We start from the raw sequence: 27,317 nt of genomic DNA, 5'->3' as shown, positions 1-27,317 counted from the left end.
AGAAAATTTTACATTAGAGGTAAGTCAAATTAATAGTAGAATTGACACATTAGAAGAAAAACAAAACTATTTAGATAATAAACTAGAACAGCAACAAAATGATTTAAAGCAACAACAAGATAATTTAAAATCTAGTTTAGAAAGACAAATAGTTATGTTAGAACGAAAAATTGATACCCAAGCTTCTTTATCTCGTATTGTTTCAGTAACGAATGTCGAATCTGAAACAGCCCCTTCATCTTCACATCCCCTAAATCTTCTTGAATCAGGCACAATCAGAAAGAGCAAAATTTTGAAACCACCCACCTTCGATGGCCAAACAGCATGGGAAACGTATCGTTTCCAATTTGAAGCTGCAGCAAGAGCAAATGGCTGGACTGAGAGAGAAATGGCAGCTTCCTTGGTGGTGTCGCTTCGAGGCCAGGCAGCAACCGTCCTTCAATTTCTTCCTCAGGATTCACCTAGTTATGACTCACTTGTTCAAGCTTTAGAAATAAGATATGGCCAACAACATCTGAAGCAGGTTTTTCAAAGTCAGCTTAAAGTTCGGTATCAAAAACATAACGAGAGCCTACAAGAATTTGAAGCTGATATTAAAAGATTACTACATTTGGCATACTCTCAGGCACCTAAAGATTTTCTTGAACAAATCGGTATACAGGCATTCATAGACGGACTACATGATATCGAAATGCAACAGGCTCTCCGATTACAACAACACAAAACGCTAAATGGAGCACTAGTTTCAGCCCAGGAGTTTGAAGCGGCTAAAAGTATTTCAAGATCTCGCCCAAGATTAAAAGAAATAAGATTTCTAGAAGATGAAGAAGTCACTACCACAGATAATCGACAACCTATTTTGTCCCAGATGTTGAACATACTCCAAAACCTTCAACAAAATCAACAAAAAGCTCAAAATCAAAACAGAAGATGTTTTAACTGCGGAAGAATTGGACATTTGCAGGCCAATTGTAGAAGCCGATCCCAAACGAGAAAGGAAGAATACAAGAATGATGTCAGAAGGTCGCCTAGATCGACATCCAGAAGCCCATCATATAGTCCTACTAGAAATATTAGTAGAGATAGGTATGTAAGAAGTCGATCTCCCACAACTGACCACAGATATTCAAACAATAGCCAGGGAAACGAATAAAAGTCGACACTAAGGGGCGGGCGTCGACTGAATCTAATAAAAGCCCCCAAATTCGCAGTTATACGTTAAACAAAAATGAACAGAATTTATTACTTAAGGGCTACGTTGACAATCAAAAATGCACTTTTCTTATTGATACCGGTGCAACAAGATCTTTCGTTCGCAAAGAACTTCTCAACAGAAAACTGCAGCCATCTAAAACAAACTTAGTTCTTGAAACAGCTTCAGGTCAAACCATTCCAATTCATGGAGAAGTATCGGCGACCATAAAGATTGGCAACACCTTGATAAAACACATATTTCTTGTAGCCGATATTAAAGATGAATGCATTCTTGGAATGGACATTATGCAAAACAAATTTATCATAGATCTTCAAAATAAAATTTTGTTTGTTGAAAATGAAGAAATAGTACTAAATTTTGAAGAGTCGACACCTCAAGTAAGAGTTATAGTTAGTGAAGATACAGAAATTCCTCAAAATTCTGAAAGTATAGTCCTGGCGAGGCTGAGTCAAAAACCTGAAGGTTTACATTTCGGCGTTGTTGAAAGCGAGGAACTTGTTAATGACGGAATCTTGATAGCCAGATGCCTTGTGAATGTAGATGAGATAATTCCAGTAAGGGTTGCTAATTTGTCCAAAAAGCCTTTTAAGTTGAAGAAAGAACAACAAATAGCACTCTGTACACCAATAGAAAAAATAGTCAAGTGCGAAAAGTGTCTGAAAAAGAATACAGCTTTAAGTTACCAAGTTGACGCTAACTTGGCGAAAGAACTGATCAAAAATGTTGATCACTTAAGAAATGAAGAAGTAGAAAAAGTTAATGAATTTATTAATGAAAACTATGACATTTTTGAATCCGAGAAATCTACAGGGCGTACTAGTCTAGTTCAACATAGAATTGATACTGGGGATGCAAGACCAATTCGTCAAGCCCCACGCAGATTACCGTTTGCTAGACAAAAAGAAGTTGAAAACATAATACAAGACATGATAAATTCCGATATCATCGAAGAAGCTTCGGGACCCTGGTGTTCACCAGTAGTCTTAGTAACTAATAAAGACGGATCTACTCGTTTTTGTGTAGACTACAGAAGATTAAACCACGTTACACAAAAGGACAGCTATCCATTGCCACGAATAGATGATACACTAAACACTTTATCAGGTGCTAAATGGTTTTCGACTCTAGATTTAAAAAGCGGCTACTGGCAAGTAGAAGTACATCCTGATTATCGAGACAAAACAGCTTTTTCAACTGGCCGTGGTCTCTGTAGGTTTCAGGTTCTACCATTTGGTCTTTGTAATGCTCCAGCTACGTTTGAACGCCTGATGGAAATGGTTTTAAGAGGACTTACTTGGAGAACATGTCTAGTATATCTTGATGATATAATGATTATGTCCAAAACCTTTGATGAGCATCTGAAAAACTTAAGCGAGGTATTTGACAGATTGCGAAATGCCAACTTAAAGCTTAATTATAAGAAATGTTCACTATTTCAAAGAGAAGCGTACTATCTAGGACATATCGTTTCAGCAGATGGAATTAAAACTGATCCAGAGAAGATTTCAGTTATTAAAGATTGGCCTAAACCAGGAAATAAAAAAGAAATTAGAAGTTTTCTTGGACTCTGTTCATATTACCGAAAATTCATAAAAGATTTTGGCCGCATCGCTAAGCCCCTTTATCGACTAACCGAAAACAACATTGAATTTGACTGGACACCGGATTGTCAAAATGCCTTCGTAGATTTAAAAAAACTACTTACAACAGCACCTATCCTAGCCTATCCACGAGAAGATGGAAAATTTCTGTTGGATTGTGACGCATCTCAGCATGGTATTGGCGCTGTATTATCACAAGAACAGGAAGGTGAAGAAAAAGTTATTGCATATTTTAGTAAAACCACAGGAAAGGCAGAAAAGAATTATTGTGTTACCAGAAAAGAGCTCCTAGCTATTATAAAAGCCCTAGAACACTTTCATACCTTCCTTTATAACAGAAATTTTACAATTAGAACAGACCATAGCGCTTTGCAGTGGCTAATGAATTTTAAAAAGCCAGAAGGACAAGTGGCTCGATGGATAGAGAGACTCCAACAGTATAACTTCGACATAGTACATCGAAAAGGGCGTCTCCATAACAATGCCGATATTCTTTCTGGGCGACCCTGTTAAAAACGACAATGCCAGTACTGTAAAAGACTTCAAGAAAAAGAGAGCGTAACTGAAGAAGTAAGTCTCTGCATGACCACGGTTGAACAGGAAGAAGATAATGATCAGACTTCACTGGAAAACATTAAGAAGAGTCAAAAGAAAGATAATGACTTAAGAGTCATACGAGAATGGCTTAAAAATGGAGTAAGACCTATTTGGCAGGAAATATCTAAATACAGTCGAACTATAAAGGCGTACTGGGCTCAATGGGAATCTTTGCATCTTTCGAATGGTCTATTATATCGGAAGTGGGAAAGTCCCGATGGAGTACGTATAGTTCAACAAGTGGTACTGCCAAAATCACACATTAAAAGTATGTTGCAAGAACTTCATAGCAGCCTGTCTGGAGGACATTTTGGGGTAAAAAGAACACTGGCCAGGGTTCGAGACAGATTTTATTGGATCAATTGTCGCCGAGATGTAGAAGAATGGTGTAAGAAATGCGACTTGTGTAACGGTAGAAAAGGCCCTAGAACAAGAAGTCGTGGTAAAATGGCACAATATCTTTCCGGAGAGCCTTTTGAACGACTTGCAGTTGATATTCTCGGTCCACTTCCAACGACAGAGAGAGGTAACAAGTACTTAATGGTTGCAATGGATTATTTTTCAAAATGGCCTGAAATTGCACCTCTTCCTAATCAAGAAGCGACGACTGTAGCGGAAGCATTCATAACACACGTCGTATCAAGACATAGAGTTGCATTCTGATCAGGGACGAAATTTTGAATCCGAATTATGGCAAGAACTAATGAAAATCTTGGGTATTAAGAAAACTCGAACTACGCCTCTCCACCCACAATCAGACGGAATGATCGAAAGATATAATAGAACTATTTGTCAATACCTCTCAATGTTTGTTGCTGATAATCAAAAAGATTGGGATACCCTAACACCTCTATTCCTGTTAGCCTACAGAAGTTGTGAACATGAAGCAACCGGTTATTCTCCATCAATGATGATCACCGGAAGAGAAATGAAGCTTCCTCAAGATCTTATTTTCGGAAAATTGCCTACCTGTGAAGAAGAACCTTCATCCCTGACGTACCTAGAAAGCTTAAGAGAAAAACTGGAAAAAGTCCACGAATTTGCTCGTAAAAGTTTGAAGCTTCAAAGTGATAAAGCCAAGTCCAGGTTCGATGTGCAAGCTACTGAGACAATTTTCGAAAGGGGTGACCCAGTATGGCTATACAATCCCACACGCAAGAAAGGACTTTGTCCGAAACTTCAACGAAACTGGGAAGGTCCGTACACTGTCTTAAAGAAAATAAATGATCTAGTCTACCGCATCCAGTTTTCAGCGAGAAGTAAACCTAAGGTAGTTCACATTGAGAGATTAGCCCCATATCATGGAACTGATCCACCCTGTTGGCTTCAACCAGACCCTGATAGACCAGTTATTCGAGGCGAATAACTATAAAGGAGGGAGCAGTGTTATGACAGTTCCGTAGATTGTTCCTACATAGAAAGAGTACCTCGACGTGAAAGAAGAAGTAGTCACGTACGAGAATGTTCTGGATGTCATGGAATAACCCAGAAATGTCTGGTGACGTCTAGAACGTCAGAAAACTATATAAACATTGTGTTTGACATTTGATAGTTCAGTTGTATTTTGAGATTTTGAGTATTTAAAGTTGTCAGTTTGTTCAAGTTGTTAACGTATTGTAATATTGTATTGGAGTTTAAATAAAGTATTGTAAAGAACTTGTAACAATATATATATATATATATATATATATATATATATATATATATATATATATATATAAATCAAATAGATGAAATAGAGAATGTGGAAAAATCCCCTTACGAACAATTCACACATCCACCATTTCGGGCTGGGAAAAATTTTTCGAATAGAATCAAAGATCCAAACACCAGTTCTTAGAAATGTGTTTCGCCCTCTTCAATTTGGATCTTTGATTCTATTCGAAAAATTTTTCCCAGCCCGAAATGGTGGATGTGTGAATTGTTCGTAAGGGGATTTTTCCACATTCTCTATTTCATCTATTTGATTTCGTACGAGTGGTCGTTAAACCAATAACCTTGGATCTTTGGTTCACTGAGTGTGTTTCAAAGATCTACATCTTATGTTTTTAAATATATATATATATATATATATATATATATATATATATATATATATATATATGTATAATAAGGCAACAAAAACTATTAAGCTAATGAAACAAACGGAGCCAATTAAAATAAACCGAGGAGTAAGACAAGGAGATACCATCTTGCCCAAGCTATTCAACCAAGCGCTAGAAGATGTGTTCAAACAACTACACTGGGATGGCTTGGGTATAAACATAAACGGGCAATATCTAAATTACTTACGATAATGCTGATGATATTGTATTAATAACAGAAAGAAGTGACGAACTACAAAGAATGATGGAACAACTAGATAGAGAATCGATAAAGTAGGACTGAAGATGAATTACAGTGAAACAAAGACCATGACCAATCAACAAGAAGAACTAATAATTACAGTGGCACAAACAAGAATAGAACAAGTAAAAGAGTATATATATCTAGGACAAATCACTAGATTAATTAAAGAAAATCAGATCGAAGAAATAAAGAGAAGAATAAGATTGGCCTGGGCATCATTCCGAAAACTGTCTTATATTCTAAAGAACAGAAAATACCCGCAATATCTAAAAACAAGAGTCTTCAATCAATGTATACTCCCTGTTCTAATATATGGCTCTCAGACATGGACGTTTCTAGGTCAACAATTGACCTGTTTTTTAATTTTCTTAAAATCGAATAAATACTGCCAAATATAGGGGTGGCTCATTTTATTTGACCCACTCTGTATATTTATTGATTATTACTAAATATAGTCGGTTCGCTAAACTCAGACGCAACTGGCTAGATATTTTAGTCGATAATTTTTTTGTTTTTTGACAATTTTGCAAAAATTGGCAAAATTACTAACTATTTAGTGATTATTAACTACTTAGTAATTATTTTTTGCCAATTTTACTAAAATTGGCAAAATTACCGACTAAAATATCTAGAAAGTTGCGTCTGAGTTTAGCGAACAGACTATATAATATACCGTAAGATTAATATACAGTGAGCACGTAAAGGTTGGAATAAATTCATTTTCTCGAGAATGGACGATTTTGGAAAAAAAATCCCAAAACGGGTCAATTTTTATTTTAAAATTACGACTTACTAGCATATATATCATACTAGTGACATCACCCATCAGGGCGTGATGGCGTCATCGATGATTTTTTTAAATAAGAATAGGGGTCGTGTGATAGCTCATTTGAAAGGTAATTCAATTCTCTATTCAGTAATTTAAACATTAACATAATTATTTATACAGTTATAAATTTATTTACATAAAAAGAAGAATGTGTGTAATTTATTTAATTCAAAATACATTTTACTGCTATCAGAAAACAGGAAAAAATGTTTATTTGACAAATAAATATCGTTTTTTGCTTAAATTCAATATTAAACCCGCCACCCACCAGCCTCATGACAGTTTGAACATTTAATTTAAGCGAAAAGCAATGATTATTTTTCAAATAAACATTTTTTTCAGTTTTCTGAGAGCAGTAAAATGTATTTTGAACTAAATAAATTACATATATTCTTCTTTTTATATCAATAAATTTAATACAAAAATTTTTTTTGGACACCCTGTATAAATAATTATGCTAATGTTTATATTACTGGATAGAGAATTGAATTACCTTTCAAATGAGCTACGACTCCTATTCTTATTTAAAAAATCATCGATGACGTCATCACGCCCAGATGGGTGACGTCACTAGTATGATAGATATGCCAAAAAGTCGTAATTTAAAAATAAAAATTGACCTGTTTCAGGATTTTTTTCCAAAATCATCCATTCTCGAGAAAATGAATTTATTCCAACCTTAACGTGCTCACTGTATACATATTGCAATAATATACAATTTAACCCAACCATTTCAACTTATAAAAAATTTCCCAGACTCTTTCAAATGGGATTTAAAAAACATAATATCAACATAAATTAAATATTTTAGTTAAAAATAAATTGGATAATGCAATTTATCTTTTATTTTTACTACCATCAAAAAATTTATCATGTATTTCTTTTAACTCGTTTGTATATTTGTATAATAGGTACATTTTAACTCATTTAATACTTCCTGCATGGGTGTCTCGTTTTGAAAACGTAGGGAAATCCTTGGAGATTCGTATTCGTAATCGGTAATTCGACATTCATAGTCAGAACATTATTTTGGTATCAGAAAAAGTCATTCGCCCACTTTCAATGTCAAGAATCAAGTGTAAAAAATATATATTATGTTTGCGTCTACTTCAACCAGATCACGTCTTATGTAAATATTATGATTACAAATACCTTTTCAACGAAATATTATAATAAAAGTTAATTGTTTCTGGCTGATGTGAGTTTGCACTTTCAGTTTGCTTCTGTATTTATAAAATAAAATTCGAATTATGGTTTTGTTTGGAATAATTACTTGAGAATAATAATTATGATTAGGATCCAAAATAATACCTAACCTAATCCTAATCACCGTAAAAACCTAATAACCGGTTTTTACTTTAAAAAGAAAAAACCGGTTATAACCGGGACAAAAAAACAACCGGTAAAACCGGTTATTGCGAAGTAAAAAACCGGTTTTAGGTTAAAACCGGTAGGTTTTTCCCATCCCTACCACCCACTAGACTTATTTTTGTTACATGGCTTTGTCACATTGTGTCTTTTAGCATATTATATCTAGAAAATACTTTTTTATCTTTCATAAACTGTATGAATACTTTTGATATACACGTTATTTATAACAAGTCAAAAAACCATAACAAGAAAATACATATGGGCAATCATCTTATTATTGAGAAGGTTAAGTTTCCTCTGATGTGGGCGAGCTAATAATAATATGTGTTTCATGTCCCGTAATAATTATATTAACTAATAGTCCATGTGGTGAGACCGCTCTTGTCTGGAAAAATTTCTGATTCGGTTTCTTTGTGGATTCCTATTCAAAAATGTCCCCTTTAAACAAATCTGAAAGGTGCCGGGCGGAATTTTTGGGCAGAAATTGTTTAGACAATTTTTTTAAACAAATACAAAAGATCACGTTATTTTGCTCCGAAACATATATTTTTGAGTTTTGTCGGTGATTCTGAACAAGAAAGGTATCTTGTAAATTTGCTCAAAAATTGATAGTTTTCGAGTTATAGGCGATTTAAAATCTGAAAAATGCGAAAATACGCATTTTCGAGACTTAAAACTCATTCAAATTAGTATTTTTAAGGTTGCCAGATATTTAAATTGAAGACTAAATATTCAGCCTCCAGATTCTGAAGAGTGATCGCGTCTAACTTTAATTTATACCGTTGTTTTTTAATTGTTAAATATACCTCGTCCAATTTACTTACCGTTGCACGTCATCCGCGCCATAGCCTGTGACACGATACCAACACGAAATATCTAGACGGTAGGTGTGTTCCCCTTTAGAATCGTTTTGATTCTAAAAAAGAACACACCCACCGCCTAAATATTTCGTGTTGGTATCGTGTCACAGGCTATGGCGCGGATGACGTGCAACGGTAAGTAAATTGGACGAGGTATATGTGTGTTTATCCGATTTTTTTGCCGGTGCGGTGCGCTCCGTTTCAAAAATCTCCTATTTTCCTGCGAAAAATATTTTTTCTAGATTCTTTGGGACAATCTAAATAAAATAAGTTTCTTGACATTTTTCTCAAAAGTTAATAGTTTTAAAGTTATAAGCGATTTAAAATCCAAAAATGCGTTTTTTGTCATTTTTCGGATTTTCAATCGCTTATAACTTAAAAACTATTAACTTTTGAGAAAAATTTCAAGAAACTTATTTTATTTAGAATGTCCCAAAAAATCTAGAAAAAATATTTTTTGGACGAAAATAGGAGATTTTTGAAATGGAGGCAAAAAAATCGGATAAACACGCATATTTGACAATTAAAAAACAACGGTATAAATTAAAGTTAGACACGATCACTCTTCAGAATCTTGAAGCTGAATGTTCATTCTTCATTCTAAGTATCTGGCGACCTCAAAAATGCTAATTTAAAAAATGCGTATTTTCGCATTTTTCAGATTATAAATTGCCTATAACTTCAAAACTATCAATTTCTGAGAAAAATTACAAGATACCTTTCTTGTTTAGATTGACCCAAGAAATATAAAAATATATGTTCCAGAGCAAAAAAAACATGACCTTGTGTATTTGTTTAAAAAAATTGTTTAACAATTTCTTCCCAAAAATTCCGCCGGGCACCCTTCAGATCTGTTTAAAGGGGACATTTTTATAGGAATCCACAAAGAAACCGAATCAGAAATTTTTTTCAGACGGGAGCGGTCTCACCACATATACTATAAACACATGCGATATTTTAAAAGTTTTCAAAAATACACCAAAACCAGTTTTTTAATAAACTTTATCTTACATTATAATTTGGCTTCAATGGTATAGCTTCAACACTATGGCTGCTATAATTTTCAAAAATCGGAAGACCCTACTGAAAAATCCTACAGATATACATAAATATGTATTTGAAAACTTATAAATTTGTACACACTTGAATGAATAAAGGAAGTGAAAAAATAGTATATAAAAGTGTGTAAGAAGTAATTTATTTCTTTAGCTGAGCGCTTTCGACATAAACGTCATCATGCGAGCTAATGCTACAATAAAAATGAAATCTTAAGAAAAAGAAGTACAAAACTCTTTTTTTTTCTTACGTCCATAATTAGAAAAAGGTGCTAATACTTGCGGCATATGCGTGAGCATCTTGATAATATTAATCTGCATTACAATGTGTAATCATGTATGCTATTGAGTTGTTTTGTCCTCCGTACCACCCTCAAACAGAAAAAACAGAAAAAATGGCCACATAAACGTTAAAAGATAGTTTTAAGATACAAGATACTAAACAGACAAAAAACTTTTTTCATGGTGTGGGTGTATCACCCAACCATTTTAAGAGGCACTCTCCTAGGCCATTTAGTCTAGGTTTATGTATAATTCTCTTTTAAATAGGTATCTTACACCCTTTATTAAAATATTCTTGAAGATTAATAGTCCATTCACTCACGGTAAAATAATGAAAAACCTCTGAATTTTAAAGTACCGCTTGGATTGACATGAAATTTGATATACAAGTAGCTAACATGTAAAAAAAGGGGATATTGTGTTGATGTGTGCTTTTTCCCTAGGGGTGTGTTTAACGCCTTCGCGGGGGTGAATAAACATACATTCAAAATAAGTCCGGAAGTCGATAAATTAACTAATTCTAAGCAACTTTTATTCTATATAAATTTTTCTAAGCCAATATTTTTGATTTATTTGCAAGTGAATATGTTCATTTTTTAACAAAACAAAAACACGTTTCCAGACGGTTTTTCGCAAATAACTCAATAACTATTTTATCCAAAAACATTCTATTCAAAAATATAGCTTATACAAAGTGGAAAAAACGGTGTATGTATGAAGTATGTACACCCCGTAGGAGCAGGTCGTTATAGCTAATGAAAAGTAGGTTCTTACTCGCCAAATTCCCAATGAAATATTTCAACATGAGATAACCAAGAAATGAAGCACTTTTCTTGGAAAACCCATTAGAACTTTTTAATGTGCTTAAAAAAGCTTTATTTTTGTTTTTTTTTTCTTAAATTTCTAGCACCAAAAGTAAGCAAGTCAAAAATTAATGTTGGTCCCTTTTTCTTTGATACAAAAAGATCGTGAAAATCACCCCTCAATTATTATTATAAGCTTACACAACCCCTTAGTAATATGCATCAGCTTAAGCTTAAACTTATTAGTTCCTATGGTTGTATTATATTTGTTATATGTTCAACTTGCAATTTATTTAAATTTTGTAATATATTGTTTTTGTTTTGCTTTAATAACTTGTATTTTTTAGTATTGACGATTTATCTAATTCTAGTAAATCTGTCCATAAAATTGTAAAATTTTCATTGGCACTGTGGCAATAAAGCATATTTCTAATTAAGATTCCAAATGAAATTAATTGATACCGCTTCAGAAGTTAGGTACTTAACTTATGTATTTTTTATATTTAGGTTTCATCAGTTCAAAGTACTTGTTTTTGAAAGGGCTGTAGTTGAAAGGGCTTGAACGAGTCACTAATCACAAGTGTATGCAAATTTTGAACATCCATATCTGAACCAATTTTTATCTTCCAGAAAAATAAAAAATCCAAAATATTCAGAAAAGGGAAACATACATTTTTTTACTTTTTGAAATTTCTGGTACTTATCACTAATAATTTTTAAGATATTTTGAAAAAAAAGGAAATTTTTTTACAAAATTAAAAAAATTACTTTACCATTTTTTTTAGTAATCACCTTGAACCGATGGAACAACACAAAAGTAAAGTAGGTAAATTGTAAAGCACTAACGATTAATTTCATTCGGATTGCTAATTAGAGGGTGATTTTCACAATTTTTTTGTACCAATAAAAAAGGAACCGACTTTAATTTTGAGCGTAACTTGCCAACTGTTGATGCTGGAAACTTTTTTAAGCACTTTGAAAAAGTTCTCATAAGTTTTCCTGGAAAAGTGCTTCATGTTTTGGTTATTTCACGTTAAAATATTCGATTTGGAATTTGACGAGTAAGAATCTACTATTTTTTTCGATAAAATACCTATTTTTTGATTTACTTGCGAAAAACCGTCTGAAAATGTGTTGAAAACACATGAAAAATGAATATATTTCACCCGCAAATAACTGGAAAAGTATTGACTTAGTGAAAAAATTCTATAGAACAAAAATTTGCTTAAAATTTGTCAGTTTATCCACTTCACAACTTATTTTGAACGCATGTACGAGAAGGGGCGATACTCACCCCCAAGGCAAAAGCACACATTGGCACAATTTTACCTTTTTTGACATGTTAGCTACGTGTATGGTAAATTTCATGTCAATACAAGGATTCTTTAAAATCTAGAGGAAAAACCGTGAGTAAAGCAGAATAAAAAGCATAAGTCTTAAATGCCTCGACTAATGATAATTAGTATACTTACAAAGTCGTTTAATGAGGATTATTATTCCATAAGGCAGATTTTCAAAACAAACAATACATAGGTTAATTTGGAATCACATAGTCAAATACGTATCACAGTCTTCAACTTTTTCGTGCAGTTACTTGCTTCTGTATGACCTGCGCCTTTAATATGTAATAATTTTGCATTCCTTTATTATCTTGTTAACTTAATTCTACCATGAACAAAAGAAGCGACAACAATTTGTCTCCGTCGAAATTAAATTTTGGTGTAGGTTGGCAAAATAGTACAATAAAAGTGTAACACTTGTCTAAAACATAATCTCAGTATTTAAATCATTTTTTCATGAAAAAATCTAATAATGTTAGCTAAGTGTCAACTACTGGAAAATATGGTTTAACTTGTAAATCCAAGGATCCCTCACATGAAGCATAAATCAAATAGTTTATTTCCAGTTTTAATTTTCGTAAAACAAACAGGATTAAAATCACAACTAAAGAATACGCAAATAATTTAGGAAAAACCTCGCTGACCACGTGGCAAGGATGAAGGATTGTAGTTGGAGGTGGACACAAGTGGGGAACTGAGCATGGTAAAAATTTACTAAGAAACAAGGAACGCTTTGTAAGGTTCCTTACTTGTTTTTCCTGCTTAAGTGCAAGTTCTTTTTTCAAAGACTAACCGCCAGTGCCTTTCTACACGTGTTAACTTAATCACTTGTATTTTTTTTATATTAGCACGATCCATGAGTTATTTGTAGGTAAACTACAAAGTTGCAGAAATTCGGAAACTGAGATATTCAATCCAAGTTTTATACGATGGGACATACAAATAATTCCAATACAATAGGCTCGATGCTCGATACTCGTGTTTATAGCACCTTCATCCTTTATCCTGTAGGTACGTTAATTCTTAATAAATGAAATTAAATTCTAAATATGTATACACAATAGTGGTAAGGATAATAAGGATAAATATAGACACTAATTTCTTTTTAAGAAAATTTCGTCGTTTGATAAAAGATATCAACCCCACCGTTATCCAAGTTTTTTTTTTATATTTATTATCTTTCTAGAGGTTTGTATGTAAGCTATAAGTATAAGCTATGATATTTTTACTAACAATATTTTTTTCTATAAAATACTTACTTTTTGAGTTATTTACGAAAAACCGTCTAAAAACGTGATTTTTTTTTGTTGAAAAATTTACATATTCACTCGCAAATAACTCGAAAAGTATTGACACAGTGAAAGAACTCTATAGAACTAAAGTTGCTTAGAATTAGTCGTTTATCCAATTCCGGGCTTATATTGAACGTATGTTTTTTACCCCCGAAAAGGGATGAAACTTACCCCCATGGCAAAAGCACACAGCGGAACAATATTACTTTTTTTATTTGATTATATAGCTATGATGTTAGCTAGAGCTATATGTGTATGCCAAATTTCATCTCAATCCGAACGGTTTTTTAAAATTTACAGCAAAAACCGTAAATGGACTATAAATTAGCTTGACTTTTTATAAATATCTGATATTTATATTTTATGATATAATATGATGATTTGTATTTAATGTTTATTAAAAACTTTAATAACCACGGAGCGATTTAAACACACCTTGTCACTACTTCTACTAGAGATGGACGACCCTAACAAAAGCTATTAAACTAGGAACCTGGAACATCAAAACTTTGTATAACAAAGAGAAGGAACTAGAAATGGAATTTGAAAAGGCAAATTTAGATTTTCTTGCATTGACAGAAACTAAGAAGAAAGGCAAAGGAGAAATAGAGCTAGAAAATGGACATTTGCTATTATACAGTGGGGTCGACACAATTGAAAGAGCTGCATCAGGAGTAGGATGCATCATACACTCCAGAAACAGAAAGTTTGTAAAAAAGTGGGAGACCATATCCGACAGAATAATGGTAATTGAATTTAAATGCAATGAACAAAACAAAAGTATAATAGTGGCGTATGGGCCGAACGAAGACGAAAGAGCAGAACGAAAAGATGTTTTATACGAAGAACTATCAATAGCGACCGAAGGAAGTAAAGGATCCATATTAGTAGCGGGAGACCTTAATGGGAGAGTAGGGCAGAGAGATCATGAGTACAAGACAGTAATTGGAATACATGGGGAAAAAGAGAGAAATAATAATGGCAAGAGACTACTCGACTACCGTCAAATACACAATTTGATCGTCACAAATACCTTCTATGAACACAAAGATATTCATAAGTATACAAGGGAAGAACCTAGCACAGGTGAAAAATCCATAATAGACTATGTGTTGATAGAAAAAGAAAATAGAAGGAAAATCACTGATGTAAGAGTAAGACGCGGTCCAGAGATAGGTAGTGATCATTATTTACTCGTGGCAACAATAAAAGACGAAGTAACAGAGGATCACAACCAAAGAGCAATAACAAAAGAATTTAGAACAATCAAATCATACAGATTAAGACACAAAACTTTAGCGAACAAATATGTAAATGTTTTGAACGAAGAATTAGGAGGGAAAAATTGGGAAAACTTACAAGTGGAACAAATGTGGCAAACATTCAAAGACACAATTATAAAAACACCAGAGAGAGTTTGTGGAATACACAAAAGCAACAGTAAACAGAATCTAACAGCATGGTGGACAGAGGAAATCAGAAGACACACGCGCAAGAAAAAGGAGATGTGGAGAAAATATATAGGTAACCGAACAGAAGAAAATTATAAACAATATAGAGAGCAGCGGAAAAGAGTTAAAAATATAGTAGTAGCAGCAAAACAAAAGTCCTGGAAAGATTTTGGAGATAAATTAGAACACGATAGCAGAAGCAATCAGAAATTATTTTATAAGGTCATAAAAGGAATAAGAGGTAATAAACATAAGGAAGTAACATCATTAAAAGATCAGAATGGAGATCTACTGACTGATGAAGTGAGCATTATGAAAAGACGGAAAGAATATTTCCAGAAACTACTACAACACGAACCACACAGAACAAGTGAAGAAGATGAAGAAAGAACTGGCGAACAAGAAGTTGAATTTATACCAAACATTACAATGGATGAACTACCTGACGCGATTAGGAAGATAAAATGGAAAGGCACCAGGTCATGATCAAATTACGGCGGAAATGATCAAAAACACGGGTGATGTGGGACTACAAAAGTTATTAGAACTATTTCAAATGATTTGGAGAGATGAACAAATACCTACAGACTGGGAGATTGGTCTAATTGTACCTATACATAAAAAGGATGACAAAAAGAATTGCAATAACTATAGAGGAATAACTCTGTTAAGTACAGTGATGAAAGTTTATGAGCTAATAGTAGAGAGTAGACTGAGAAAAATAATAGAACCAACTTTAGAAGAATCGCAAAGTGGTTTTAGACCTGGTAGATGTACACAAGATCACATTTTTACGTTAAACGATATAATCAATAAAAGATTATCTAGGAAGAAAAAAACGTACTTCAGTTTCCTTGATATGGAAAAAGCATTCGACAAAGTACCTAGATCAAAAGTATGGAAAAGTCTGAAGAACAGAAACATACCAGAGAAACTTATACAGGTAACTAAATCAATATACAGAGACACTAGAAACCGTGTGATAAGTAAAAATATGATATCTGACCAGTTCAGAACAACTGAAGGTGTGTGTAAGACAAGGGGAAGCTTGAGCCCGTTACTATTTATTACTTTTATGGACGAAATAATAAAAGAAACAAAAACAAAAGTCAGACCATTACACATAGGGTATAGAAATCTGAAAAGCACAGAGATAGCAGATTGTAAATTTGCCGACGATGTAGTAATTTTAGCAGCGACTGAAGACGAGCTACAAAGAAGCGTAAAAACATGGAACACAGTTTTAAAAAAGTATGGTATGACTATGAACAAAGAGAAATCGAAGGTAATGGTAATAGCTAAAGAAAGAGAGGATGTACATGTCCAGGTAGATGATACAGAGATTAGACAGGTACAATCATTCGAGTACTTGGGAGTAACCATTGAAGAAACAGGTAGACAGGGAGCTGAGATCAACAAAAGAATTGATAAAGTGAATAGACTGTACCACGCAATAGGAAAAACAATTATTAACAAGAAAGAAGTATCGAAACATACGAAAATCAAGATATTTAAGGCTATATACAGACCAGTACTTACATACGGATGTGAATCCTGGGTACTAAATAGACAACAGAAAAGTAAGATACAGGCAGCAGAAATGAGGTATCTACGCAGAGTTCAAGGAGTCACTAGAAGGGATAGGGTAAGGAATAACTACATAAGAGAAGAACTGAAAATCGAGACAATGATGGAGTATGTTGAAAAAAGACAATTAAGTTGGTGGGGGCATCTACAACGACTACAGAAAGAAGTACCAGTTAAAAGATATGGGAAACGAAGGTGCAGGGAAAAATAAGTAGAGGAAGACCGAGAGAGACATGGAACGAAGTGATGGCAAAGATTCTTGGCAAAAAAGGAATATCATGGAAAGAAGCAAAGGCGATGGCACAGAACAGGAAACAATGGAAGAGATTTGTGCACTGTTAACAGAGCACACGTTAATACCTACACCCAAGAGGGTAGAAGGTCTAAAGATTATATATAAAAACTTTAATATTATTATCCTCGGCACCTCGACGTATAAGAGGACGGCTTAAGTAAGTAAGTAAATAAAAATTTTTGATACCTATACAATGTGTGTTTTTATAGGGCGGGCGGGCCTGCATCCCAACTGGAACCAGGGCCCGTTGATCTATCGGTACGCCACTGGTGGACACGCAAGTTAACCGAATGGAGACCAAGAACAGATTAACTAAACAGAGGAAGACCACCTACACGATTGCAAGATGATCAAAAAGATCAAGAAAATTTGTGTTTATGCTTATTTTGATATTCTTTCTATAAAATCTCTTGTGGTATTTTCTGTTTCAATCTGGTTGCTGATTTTTTCGATTATAGTTACTACTTTTCTCTAATTTTTTCTTCCTTATAAATTGATTAAATTTTAAATTTATTCTTGTTATTGCCTTTGCTGTCTATTCTTGTACTAAAGTGCTAATACAATATTTTTTTATTAACATCTAAGATTTCTTACAAGCTGTTTGAAGGATATTGGCTTGTTTACGGGTGGAATGCGCATTGAATTTATATAAACTGATACGCGAGCACGAAAACTAAAAATGGTACAGAACACAATGGCTAAGCACTGTTGAAGGCGTATCTTCCGCTGCTGTAGGCTCCATCAGGTTTGCTTAGGCCTCTCTTTGCTTGTTGGTTTTTGAGAAGATTGTAATAATAATAATAATAATAATAATAAAGGTCTTCGTATAGACAATCTTCAGCGAAAAGTACGAACACACCTAACAAAGGCACAAAAACACCACCCTAAAAGTGCAGTAGAACGAACGACATTACCCCGGTATTAAGAGGACTTATGGATATAGGTGAGCAATTAGATAAACAGATTGCTAATTTAAGAACTTATTTTCAGATGCAGGCTGAAACATCTACTCTACACCGCGCAATTTGCGCAGTAGATGACACAACACCGATCAAACTGAGGGAACCAGAAATGCGCATAAACCACCTTACTAAGGACGAAAAACTGCGCACCTGGATGGGTAAACCTTTGCACGGGCGACATCCCAATGAGGTCAGCCAAGACTATGTCGACAATACAGCGTCGAACTATTGGTTGACATCAGGAAAGATGTTCCCTGAAACGAAGGGTTCATTACTGGCAATTCAGGATCAGGTTATACCAACCAGAAATTACCTAAAATATATCGTCAAAGACCCTCAGGTTCAAAACGACAGATGCCAATATGGATGTCAAGCCCAAGAAACCATCCAACATATTACAGGGGGCTGCCAGGTATTTGCTGCAACTGAATACAAGGAACGGCATGACGCAGTGGGAAAATCCTTCATCAAGAGATAGCTAACAAGCTGGGACTTCTCCAAACGGACCATCTGCCATATTATCAATACGTTTTTGAGAGTATGCTTGAGGATGGCAACTACAAGCTATACTGGGACCGCACTGTGCTCACAGACCAAACAGTGGCACATAATAGACCAGATTTCGAACTAGTTAATAAATTAACAAGACAAACAACACTAATTGATGTGGCGATACCTAACAACAATAATCTACGTAGTAAATTTACTGAAAAGATCGCCAAGTACAGAGATCTGGAAATCCAAATACGGAGACAATGGAGAATGCAAAGTACCCAGACGATACCTATTGTTATGTCTACTACTGGAGTCATTCCGAAGACCCTCCTCGAAAGCATAAAAAAGCTGGGTCTCAATGAACATCTTTATAAGACCATGCAGAAAGCTGTACTACTTGCGACGGCCAGAAGTGTACGAAAATTTTTGGGAGATACACCTGCATTCCAAGTCACCTAGGGCTCGGTAACACGGAAAGAGTCCCACCAGAGCTCAATCCTTTTGATACCGTAGGTATCTGGGATGAGTCAATTTTCCCCTCAGAGGGAGTGTGAGCCGTATGGCTAAATCTGGATAAGGTCTTCGAAAACTCAACTCCATCGTAGAAAGTGTCGAAAGTGTAGAAAGTAGCCAAGAAGAGATTCATGAGTTTTGGGGAAATCAACTTTCCACACCAGCTGCTCTTATCAACAATGCTGACTGGATAGAAGATACAACGCACAACTGTCACCACTACGTCACAGCTAACTACGAACCATTTACTACTGAAGAGGTCTCAAATATCATCAAAGAGCTTCATAACTGGAAATCTCCTGGACCAGACGGAGTTCAGAACTTCTGGCTTAAGAAGTTTTGGAGTATTCATGAGTGCTTATCAACATTAATTAATCATGTTATTTCTAACCCGCAGGAAATACCATCATTTCTAACTCAGGGAACCACTTATTTAATACCGAAGGATCAAAATAACACCCAAGATCCAGCCAAATACCGCCCAATTACTTGTCTTCCAACTTTGTATAAATTGGTCACATCCTGTATAACCCGGTGTATCTACCAACACTGTGCTTTAAACAATATCATAGAGCCTCAACAGAAAGGATGCGCTAAGGGTTCTATGGGTTGCAAAGAATAATTTATCATCGACTCAGTCATTTCTAACCAAGCATTTACCAACCAAAGGAACCTTTTTACTGCCTTTATTGACTACAAAAAGGCCTTTGATTCAGTGCCGTATGAATGGCTTATAGATATATTAAGAATATATCTATAATGTCACTGACTCAGGTTATAGCATTAAAAACAAGAATACTGTAGTAGCGAAACTTAATCATCTGTTGTATATGAATGATTTGAAATTAATGGCTTCTACTCGAGACAATCTAGAACAGATGCTAAAAACAGTAGAAACATTCTCTAATGATATTAATATGCACTTTGAACTAGACAAGTGCTGCGTTTGAAATATAGTCAGAGGAAAGTCTGGACATACCAAGGGGTATTAGCGAATGTCCTCAAAATTTTGGATTTAAATCTTTGTATTTTCATAATAATAGATTTGCTAATTGATCTCCAGAGCTGCAAACCATATGACCAAATAGGTTTTATTATTGCTTTGTATATCAGCGGCTTGTTGACGATGATTAGGAAAATAATTTTTTCCCAACATCCAGTTAAATTTTCTGTATAAAATTCCCAGTTGAAGTCTTTTTGTCCATATATGTTTGGTCCAAGTTAGTCGTTTGTCAAGGTGAATGCCTAGATATTTTACGTCATCCTTTGGGGCAAAGGATGTCCATTGAGGTTAACTTGGGGACATGTATCTCTTCTTAGAGTGAATGTAATGTTTGTGAATTTTGAGGGGTTTACTCCAATTCTCTAGAGTTTAAGCCATTGATTTGTGTTCAGATGTAGTTGCAGTATCTCTGATGCTATTATTGTATTACCGTGAGAGGCCAAGAAAGCAGTATCATCTGCAAATGTTGCAACCCTTACGTTATTGCTTGTTGGTAAGTCAGCCGTAAATATCACGTACCTACAGGATAGGTTCGAGCACACTACCCTGAGGTACACCAGATAGGCTGGGGTAGTGTTTTTATAGGTTTCACTATGTTTTACTAGATATTTCCTTTCTGTAAGGTATGATTGAAGCAGTTTGAAGTAAGGATAAGGAAGTTTTTCTTTAATTTGTACAGAAGTCCTGTGTGCCACACCTTGACAAAAGCTTGAGAGGCATCTAAAAAGGCTGCAGTGCAGTATTTCTTGTTTTCGGGACTAGTTCTTCTTGTTGTGTATAGTCTGTGAACTTGTTCTATTGTATCATGTTGGTTACGAAATCCAAATTAATGGTCCATTTTACTCCAATATTGGCTTAGTTTTTCTTAACAAAAGTTTTTTAAACACCTTAGAAATGATTGGGAGTAGACTAATCGGTCGGTATGAGTTAAAATCTTTTGGATCTTTACCATGTTTTTAAATGAGTATAATCTGTGCCACTTTCCATTTCAAAGCGAAAGAGAAGTAATGCAAAGGGAAGTAATGCTGACTTAACATAGCATTGAATATCATAGTGATTATTCTGTAGCAATCATTGGTTAGTTCCTGAAGGACCTTACTAGTTATGAGATCGAATCACGGCGCCTTATTAGGTTCTTATTCTTTATTATCTGTTTCACTTCTTTAATATTAAACTTGGAAATTGGCAGTTCCACTTGATATGGAGCCTCAAGAAAAGAATAAATGGTTCTTCTTTTTCTAGTGGTACTACTCTGGTAAATGGACTAAATATTGTCGAAAATACTGTCGAAAGATTTTCTGCGAATGGATTTCTCTGTGTTTGTTCTTGCCCATTTACATTTTTAAAGGAGGTATGGCGTCTTGTGGCCCTTTTACTTTTCTCGTCGTCTTCCATAAAGAATAGTTTGTATCTTTGAACGGAGTCAGATTTTCAAAGTAAATTTGGATCCCTCTGTTTTTTCTTCTTTTAATAGATTTTTAAGTCTTCTGATAATTCTGTTCGGATTTGCTTTGTCAATAGGTGCATGTGTGTTTTGCCACTTTCTCCTAAGTTTTCTTTACCCTTCGACCAAGTTTTTTTGCACTTAGAGAAAAATTTATGGCTTCCTTCCATATTGTCTCTGCGGGAGTAGCACTCCACCCCGACTTTCTTATGGAGTTAATAAGTTGTACTGCGTTTTCAATTTGTATTTCTGTTTAAGTGGCAAGTTCGTTGATACGTGTTCTGTTAGTGTACTTCGGAATATGTTCCAATTTGTTTGGTTATTGGTTAGGATTGGTGGCCTATTTCTGAGAATGATTTTGGAGTCTTAGTCAATTATAATGTGGGAATGGTCTGACGAGAGGTGCAAGATGAGAGGTTAGCAATATAATTATATTGCTAAGTTGTTAAGAGGGATACCTTTAATCACAAAGAAGTCTAAGAGATTTGGTGTTTTATTTGAATCTGAGGGCTAGTACAAATATGTAGAATAAATAAATAAAAACAATTATAAGATTTATTAAATTATATTTCAAAATATTAGTTTTATGATAATATTTATGAAGGTATGACTTCCCAAAGTTTTTGTAACGTGTATCCCTCTTTAATAGATTCAACGGCCAACCCCAATTCAGGACAGAACGCTGGTAGTCGGTCCTTGGAATGACCTTCATCGGCTAAATAAGCCGATATGGAATTTGATATCTCATTTTTACTTTCATCGAATGCTTCAAATTCCGCAATTATGTTATTATTGTGTTCTTTTGTATTCTGTGAAGATGTCCATTTGTATTCCACTCCAAAAGTAGGCTTAGTAGTGTAAACAGTGTGTAAAGAAGAGAGTTCTTTAAACAGTATTTTCAGTTTTTCTTCTGGATCTACTTTAAAGCCTAACACGTACAGTCCACTCGACTCTGAGCTTGTTATAACGAGTGCAGTTCCAAACTTTGAGTCTCTTATTGCAATCTAAAAAATACAAAAAATGTTATTCAAAACGATATTATTTCTTATCCTAATCCTAATGCAAGTCACGCAGTATGTCCGGTACGGTTTCGATATGTAAACATTGAATGACGTTTAATAAACGTCATTTCATTTTGTTATTTACCTGAAAGTAAAAGAAATATTCAATTTAAAAAAGCGGTTTTAGTCTGTATTTTTGCGCTATATTTAATGTATGAATTTATCTGGTCTGTTATACCTATAGCCCAGTAAATGAACGGGAAATACGGCGATACCGTGTAATTTTCAGGGGCAACTCCGAATTGCATGAAAATTTGGATATAGTATATATAAGTATATAAGTTTGGATATAAGTATCTATATATATACTTACCCTCCACTTCAAAGTTGATATTGTGCCGTTGGTTGCTTTTACTTGGGGGGTGACAGTCACCCCTTCTCGGGGGTGAAAAAACATATATTCAAGATAAGACCGGAAATGGATAAATTGACTGATTTTAAGCAACTTTTGTTCTATAGAGTTTTTTTATGTAAGTCAATACTTTTCGAGTTATTTTCGATTGAAAATGTTTATTTTTCGACAAAAAAACTACGTTTTCGGACGGTTTTTCGCAAATAACTCAAAAAGTAAACACTTGATCGAAAAAAATATTCTTAGCAAAAGTGTAGCCTATAAAAAACTGAAAAAAAATTTTTATCAGTAAAGTCTCTCAATCAAGCAAAAACAAAGTTGTAGCTCATGAAACATACGTTCTTGTGCGTCTAATTCCAAATCGAATATTTCAAGGTGAAATCGCGGAAAAATTAAGCACTTTTCGGGAAAAATCTGTTAAAACTTTTTTAAAGTGTTTATAAAAAGCTTTATTAGAATTGTTCATAAAAGTTTCTAGCATTAAAAATAAGCGAGTTACGCTCAAAATAAAGTTGGCCCTCTTTTTTTTTGTAAAAAAATCATGCAAATCTCCCCGTGTTTAGCTCCTCAAATGAAATTAATCGCTACCGCTTTACAAACAATTTACTTACTTATCTATTTTTTATCTGATCTGTCAGTCTCACCGGTTTAAAGGGCTTATTTTTGAAAGGAGTATAGTTAAAAAAGCTTGAACGGGCCACTAATCACGAGTATATGCAAATTTTGAACAGCCATATCTTAACCAATTTTTGTTTTTAGGAAAAACAAAATGAAACTAGCATATTTATAATAAGAAAATCTATATGTTTTACTCTTTAAGATTTTTCTTATCACTAATACTTTTTAAGTTATTTTGAAAAATGAAAATTTTTCAAAAATTTTTAGAAAATTTTGTTTTATTATAAAACCAAATTTTTTCAAAAATAAGCACTTCAAGCCAATCAAATTTACAGATCATATAAACAATATATATACAGTTAAAATAAATGGTAAAGCGGTAACGATTAATTTTATTTAGGGTTCTAAATAGAGGGAGATTTTCACAATTTTTTTTTTACCAAAAAAAGGGGCCAACTTTTTTTTTCAGTTTAACTCGTTTATTTTTGGTGCTAGAAACTTTTGTAAAAAACAAGTATAAATCATTTTTAGGTACTTTAAAAATGTGAATAAACTTTTCCCGAAAAGTGCTTAACTTTTCGGTGATTTCGTGTTGACTTATTCGATTTGAAATTAGACGAATAAGAGCGTATTTTTCATGAGCTACAACTTTGCTTTTTCTTAATGTATATACTTTACTGATACACCATTTTTTTTTGTTTTTTGATAAGCTACACTTTTACTTAGAATATTTTTTTCGATAAAATATTTACTTTTTGAGTTATTTGCAAAAAACTGTCTGAAAACGTAGTTTTTTTGTCGAAAAATCAACATTTTCAACTGCAAATAACGCGTAAAGTATTGACTTATGTAAAAAACTTTATATAACTAAAGTTGCTTATAATCGGTCAATTTATGGGCTTATTTTAAACACGCGTTTTTCACCCCCTGAGAAGGGGTGACTGTCACCCCCCAAGTAAAAGCAACCAATGGGATAAATTCAACTTTGAAGTGGAGGGTAAGTAGAACCTAAATCCAAATTTCCATGCAATTCGGAGTTGCCCCTGAAAATTACACACCAAAACGTTCATTTATTGGGCTACTAATCGTTCCCAAAATATTTAAATTGATTAACCTTTCTACTAGTGTAGGTAACAGAGGTTGAACCTTGCAAAATGGACACAAGACCTGTTTTATTTTTTTCTGGTATATCAAGGGGTGTTTATTATGAGACTAACTTTTCTTAAAAAATTTCGCCCCGGAACCCCCCTTTTCACCCCTTTAAAGGGGGTAATTTGTGGTTTTTGCGGAACGTAGCCCTTCCTGTACCTTTTGCAAAAAATTTCTGTTATAGAAATATGAAGAGGACTATATTTTCTACGATTAATTTCCCAACAGCATATGTCTATCACCCACCGTTTAGTGGGGGTGGGGCCCCAAAGTTGACAAGTTTTTAAAAAAGATGTTTTTAAAAAATATATTTTTCCCTAACTGTAATGGAAATTAAGAAGAAATCCTGCGGCTATTATTCACAAATTAGTGACTTATTTTTTGGTGTATAATATCACTTAGGGGTAATTGCCCTTTTTTAATTACACGGTGCCGGTGTTCCATTTTAAAAAACCCCTTTTTATACCATCTGAATCGTTTATGCTAGAGTAAAAAGACTTTCAGCGATTACCTATGTACTGGTGCTATTTAAAAATTTGTATAATGCCCCCGGAACCACCCAAAAAAAGAAGAATTAAAAAGAAAATGGTTTTCTTGGAATGCTTCACACACAATGCCCTTTATTAATATACTTTATATATCATTTTGTGCACGTTATTATTACCCATGCATGGACACCAAAAGCGATTTCCTAGTGCAACCCCTGTAGCCAAAAAGATAAATAAAATGGGGGTTGGAAAAAAAATTTTTTTTTACTTTTTAATCCATATAGGCATATACTTCATCAATAATGTTTTTCAAAAATATATATGGTTATTGCAATATCCCTGCGTAAACCACCCCTATCCTTGAACATATACTGCAGAAACTACCCCTACCCCTTGGCGAGCATGTTTTTACGATTTTCTCATTACCTATGCAATCTTTTTAAACAAAACTTATACAAGGTTAAAGACCACTATTTACTCTAAAAATTAGGTCCTATTCATTTTTTTCGTATAAGCAACCGTTACGGCACAGTGGCGCCGTAAACCTCAGATATGCTTTGGAGGGCTCCAGTTTTTGTTTTTTTTTTCTCGTCACCTGTTCGTTTTATTAATAAAGTACTTATGTAAAATAAAACAACATAGTGTAACCTACAAATTATGACCTATGCACATTTTACATTCTTTGCGCCCCAAAGCCACAGTGGTGGCCCAAAATTAATTTTTGCATATTTTCGCCACCTACACGCATTTTATTGCATTACTGCTACCTTAATAGCACAATATTCACCCTTAGGTGGTCGCTAAGCAGGGGACGATCACCTCCCTCTCAAACCAAGTGATATTATATTTAAAGATTATAAAAATATTCATTTATTTTTATAGAAATACTTATATTATACTATTATTTTTATAAGAATGGCGTACTTTTTATGCTTTAGCGACAGTGGCGGATCCAGCATCGTTAAGAGGGGGGCGCCAATTGGCTAAATTTTTATAAAAATAAATGAATATTTTTATAATCTTCAAATATAATATCACTTGGTTTGAGAGGGAGGGGGGTGATCGCCCCTATCACCCCTCCCTGGATCCGCAACTTCTTAGCGCTCAGATAAGGGTGAATATTGCGCTATTAAAGTAGCATTAATGCAATAAAATACTTGTAGGTGGCGAAAATATGCAAAAATTAATTTTGGGCCACATAGGTCATAATTTGTAGGTTACACTGTGTTGTTTTATTTTACATTTTACATTTACAAGTACTTTATTAATAAAACGAACAGGTGACGAAAAAAAAAAACAAAAACTGGTGCCCGCCAAAGCATATCTGAGGTTTACGGCGCCACTGGGCAGTAACGGTTGCTTATACGAAAAAAATGAATAGGACCTAATTTTTAGAGTAAATAGTGGTCTTTAACCTTGTATAAGTTTTGTCTCAAAAGAATGCTTAGGTAATGAGAAAATCGTAAAAACATGCTCGCCAAGGGTTAGGGGTAGTTTCTGCAGTATATTTTTAAGGATAGGGGTGGTTTCCGCAGGGATGTTGCACTAACCATATATATTTTTGAAAAACACTATTGATGAAGCATATGCCCATATGGATCAAAAAGCAAACAAAAAAATTTTTTTATTTATTTTTTTTTGGCTACAAGGGTTGCACTAGGAACTCGCTTTTGGTGTCTATGCATGGGTAATAATAACGTGCACAAAATGATATATGAAGTATTTTAATAAAGGGCATTGTGTGTGAAGGGTTCCAAGAAAATCACTTTCTTTATTAATTCTTCTTTTTTTTTTGGATGGTTCCGGGGAAAAATGGGGGTGCCTTATACAAATTTGTAAATAGCACCAGTACATAGGTAATCGCTGAAAGTTTTTTACTACATCATAAACGGTTCAGATGGTATAAAAAGGGGCTTTTTAAAATGTAACACCTTGTAATTAAAAAAAAGGGTAATTACCCTTAAGTGAAACCTATACCAAAAAATCAGTCACTTATTTGTGAATAACTGCCGCAGGATTTCTTCTTAATTTCCATTACAGTTAGGGAAAATATTTTTTTTTAAAAACATCTTTTTTAAAAACTTGTCAACTTTGGGGCCCCACCCCCACTAAACGGTGGGTGATAGACATATGCTATTGGGAAATAAATCGTAGAAAATGTAGTCCTCTTCATATTTCTATAAAATAAATTTTTTGCAAAAGGTGCAGGAAGGGCTACGTTCCGCAAAAACCACAAATTACCCCCTTTAAGGGGGTGAAAAGGGGGTTCCGGGGCGAAATTTTTTTATGAAAAAGTTAGTCTCA

The 27,317-nt window shown here is 34.0% G+C and overlaps 2 protein-coding genes across 8 annotated transcripts in view; both read right to left on the bottom strand.

Annotated features, from left to right (window-relative positions):
- LOC114334495 (G protein-activated inward rectifier potassium channel 4) overlaps positions 1-27,317 on the bottom strand; it is a 73,874-nt gene that overhangs the window by 26,799 nt on the left and 19,758 nt on the right. Inside the window, exon 1 of one of the 4 annotated variants that reach the window (XM_050655537.1) lies at positions 12,436-12,698. The exons of 2 other annotated variants lie outside the window; for them this stretch is intronic. The gene's annotated coding sequence lies outside the window, so the exon portion shown is untranslated. Of the gene's footprint in view, positions 1-12,435; positions 12,699-27,317 lie in introns of those variants that run through there. One more of the 4 variants, XM_028284543.2, reaches the window with a different exon arrangement.
- LOC114334509 (Bardet-Biedl syndrome 5 protein homolog) overlaps positions 21,897-27,317 on the bottom strand; it is a 61,948-nt gene continuing 56,527 nt past the window's right edge. For 2 of the 4 annotated variants that reach the window (XM_050655539.1, XM_050655540.1), the window contains exon 6: positions 21,898-22,349. In XM_050655539.1, coding sequence (XP_050511496.1) covers positions 21,942-22,349 — 408 coding nt within the window. In that variant the 3' untranslated portion in view covers positions 21,898-21,941. Of the gene's footprint in view, positions 22,350-27,317 lie in introns of all 4 variants that reach the window. The other 2 variants (XM_050655541.1, XM_050655542.1) reach the window with 2 other exon arrangements.

The sequence above is a fragment of the Diabrotica virgifera genome, chromosome 7, assembly GCF_917563875.1.
Source record: "Diabrotica virgifera virgifera chromosome 7, PGI_DIABVI_V3a".
Taxonomy (NCBI): domain Eukaryota; kingdom Metazoa; phylum Arthropoda; class Insecta; order Coleoptera; family Chrysomelidae; genus Diabrotica; species Diabrotica virgifera.
Note: the sequence above shows the minus strand (reverse complement) of the source record. Positions and strands in the feature narration are given on the sequence as shown.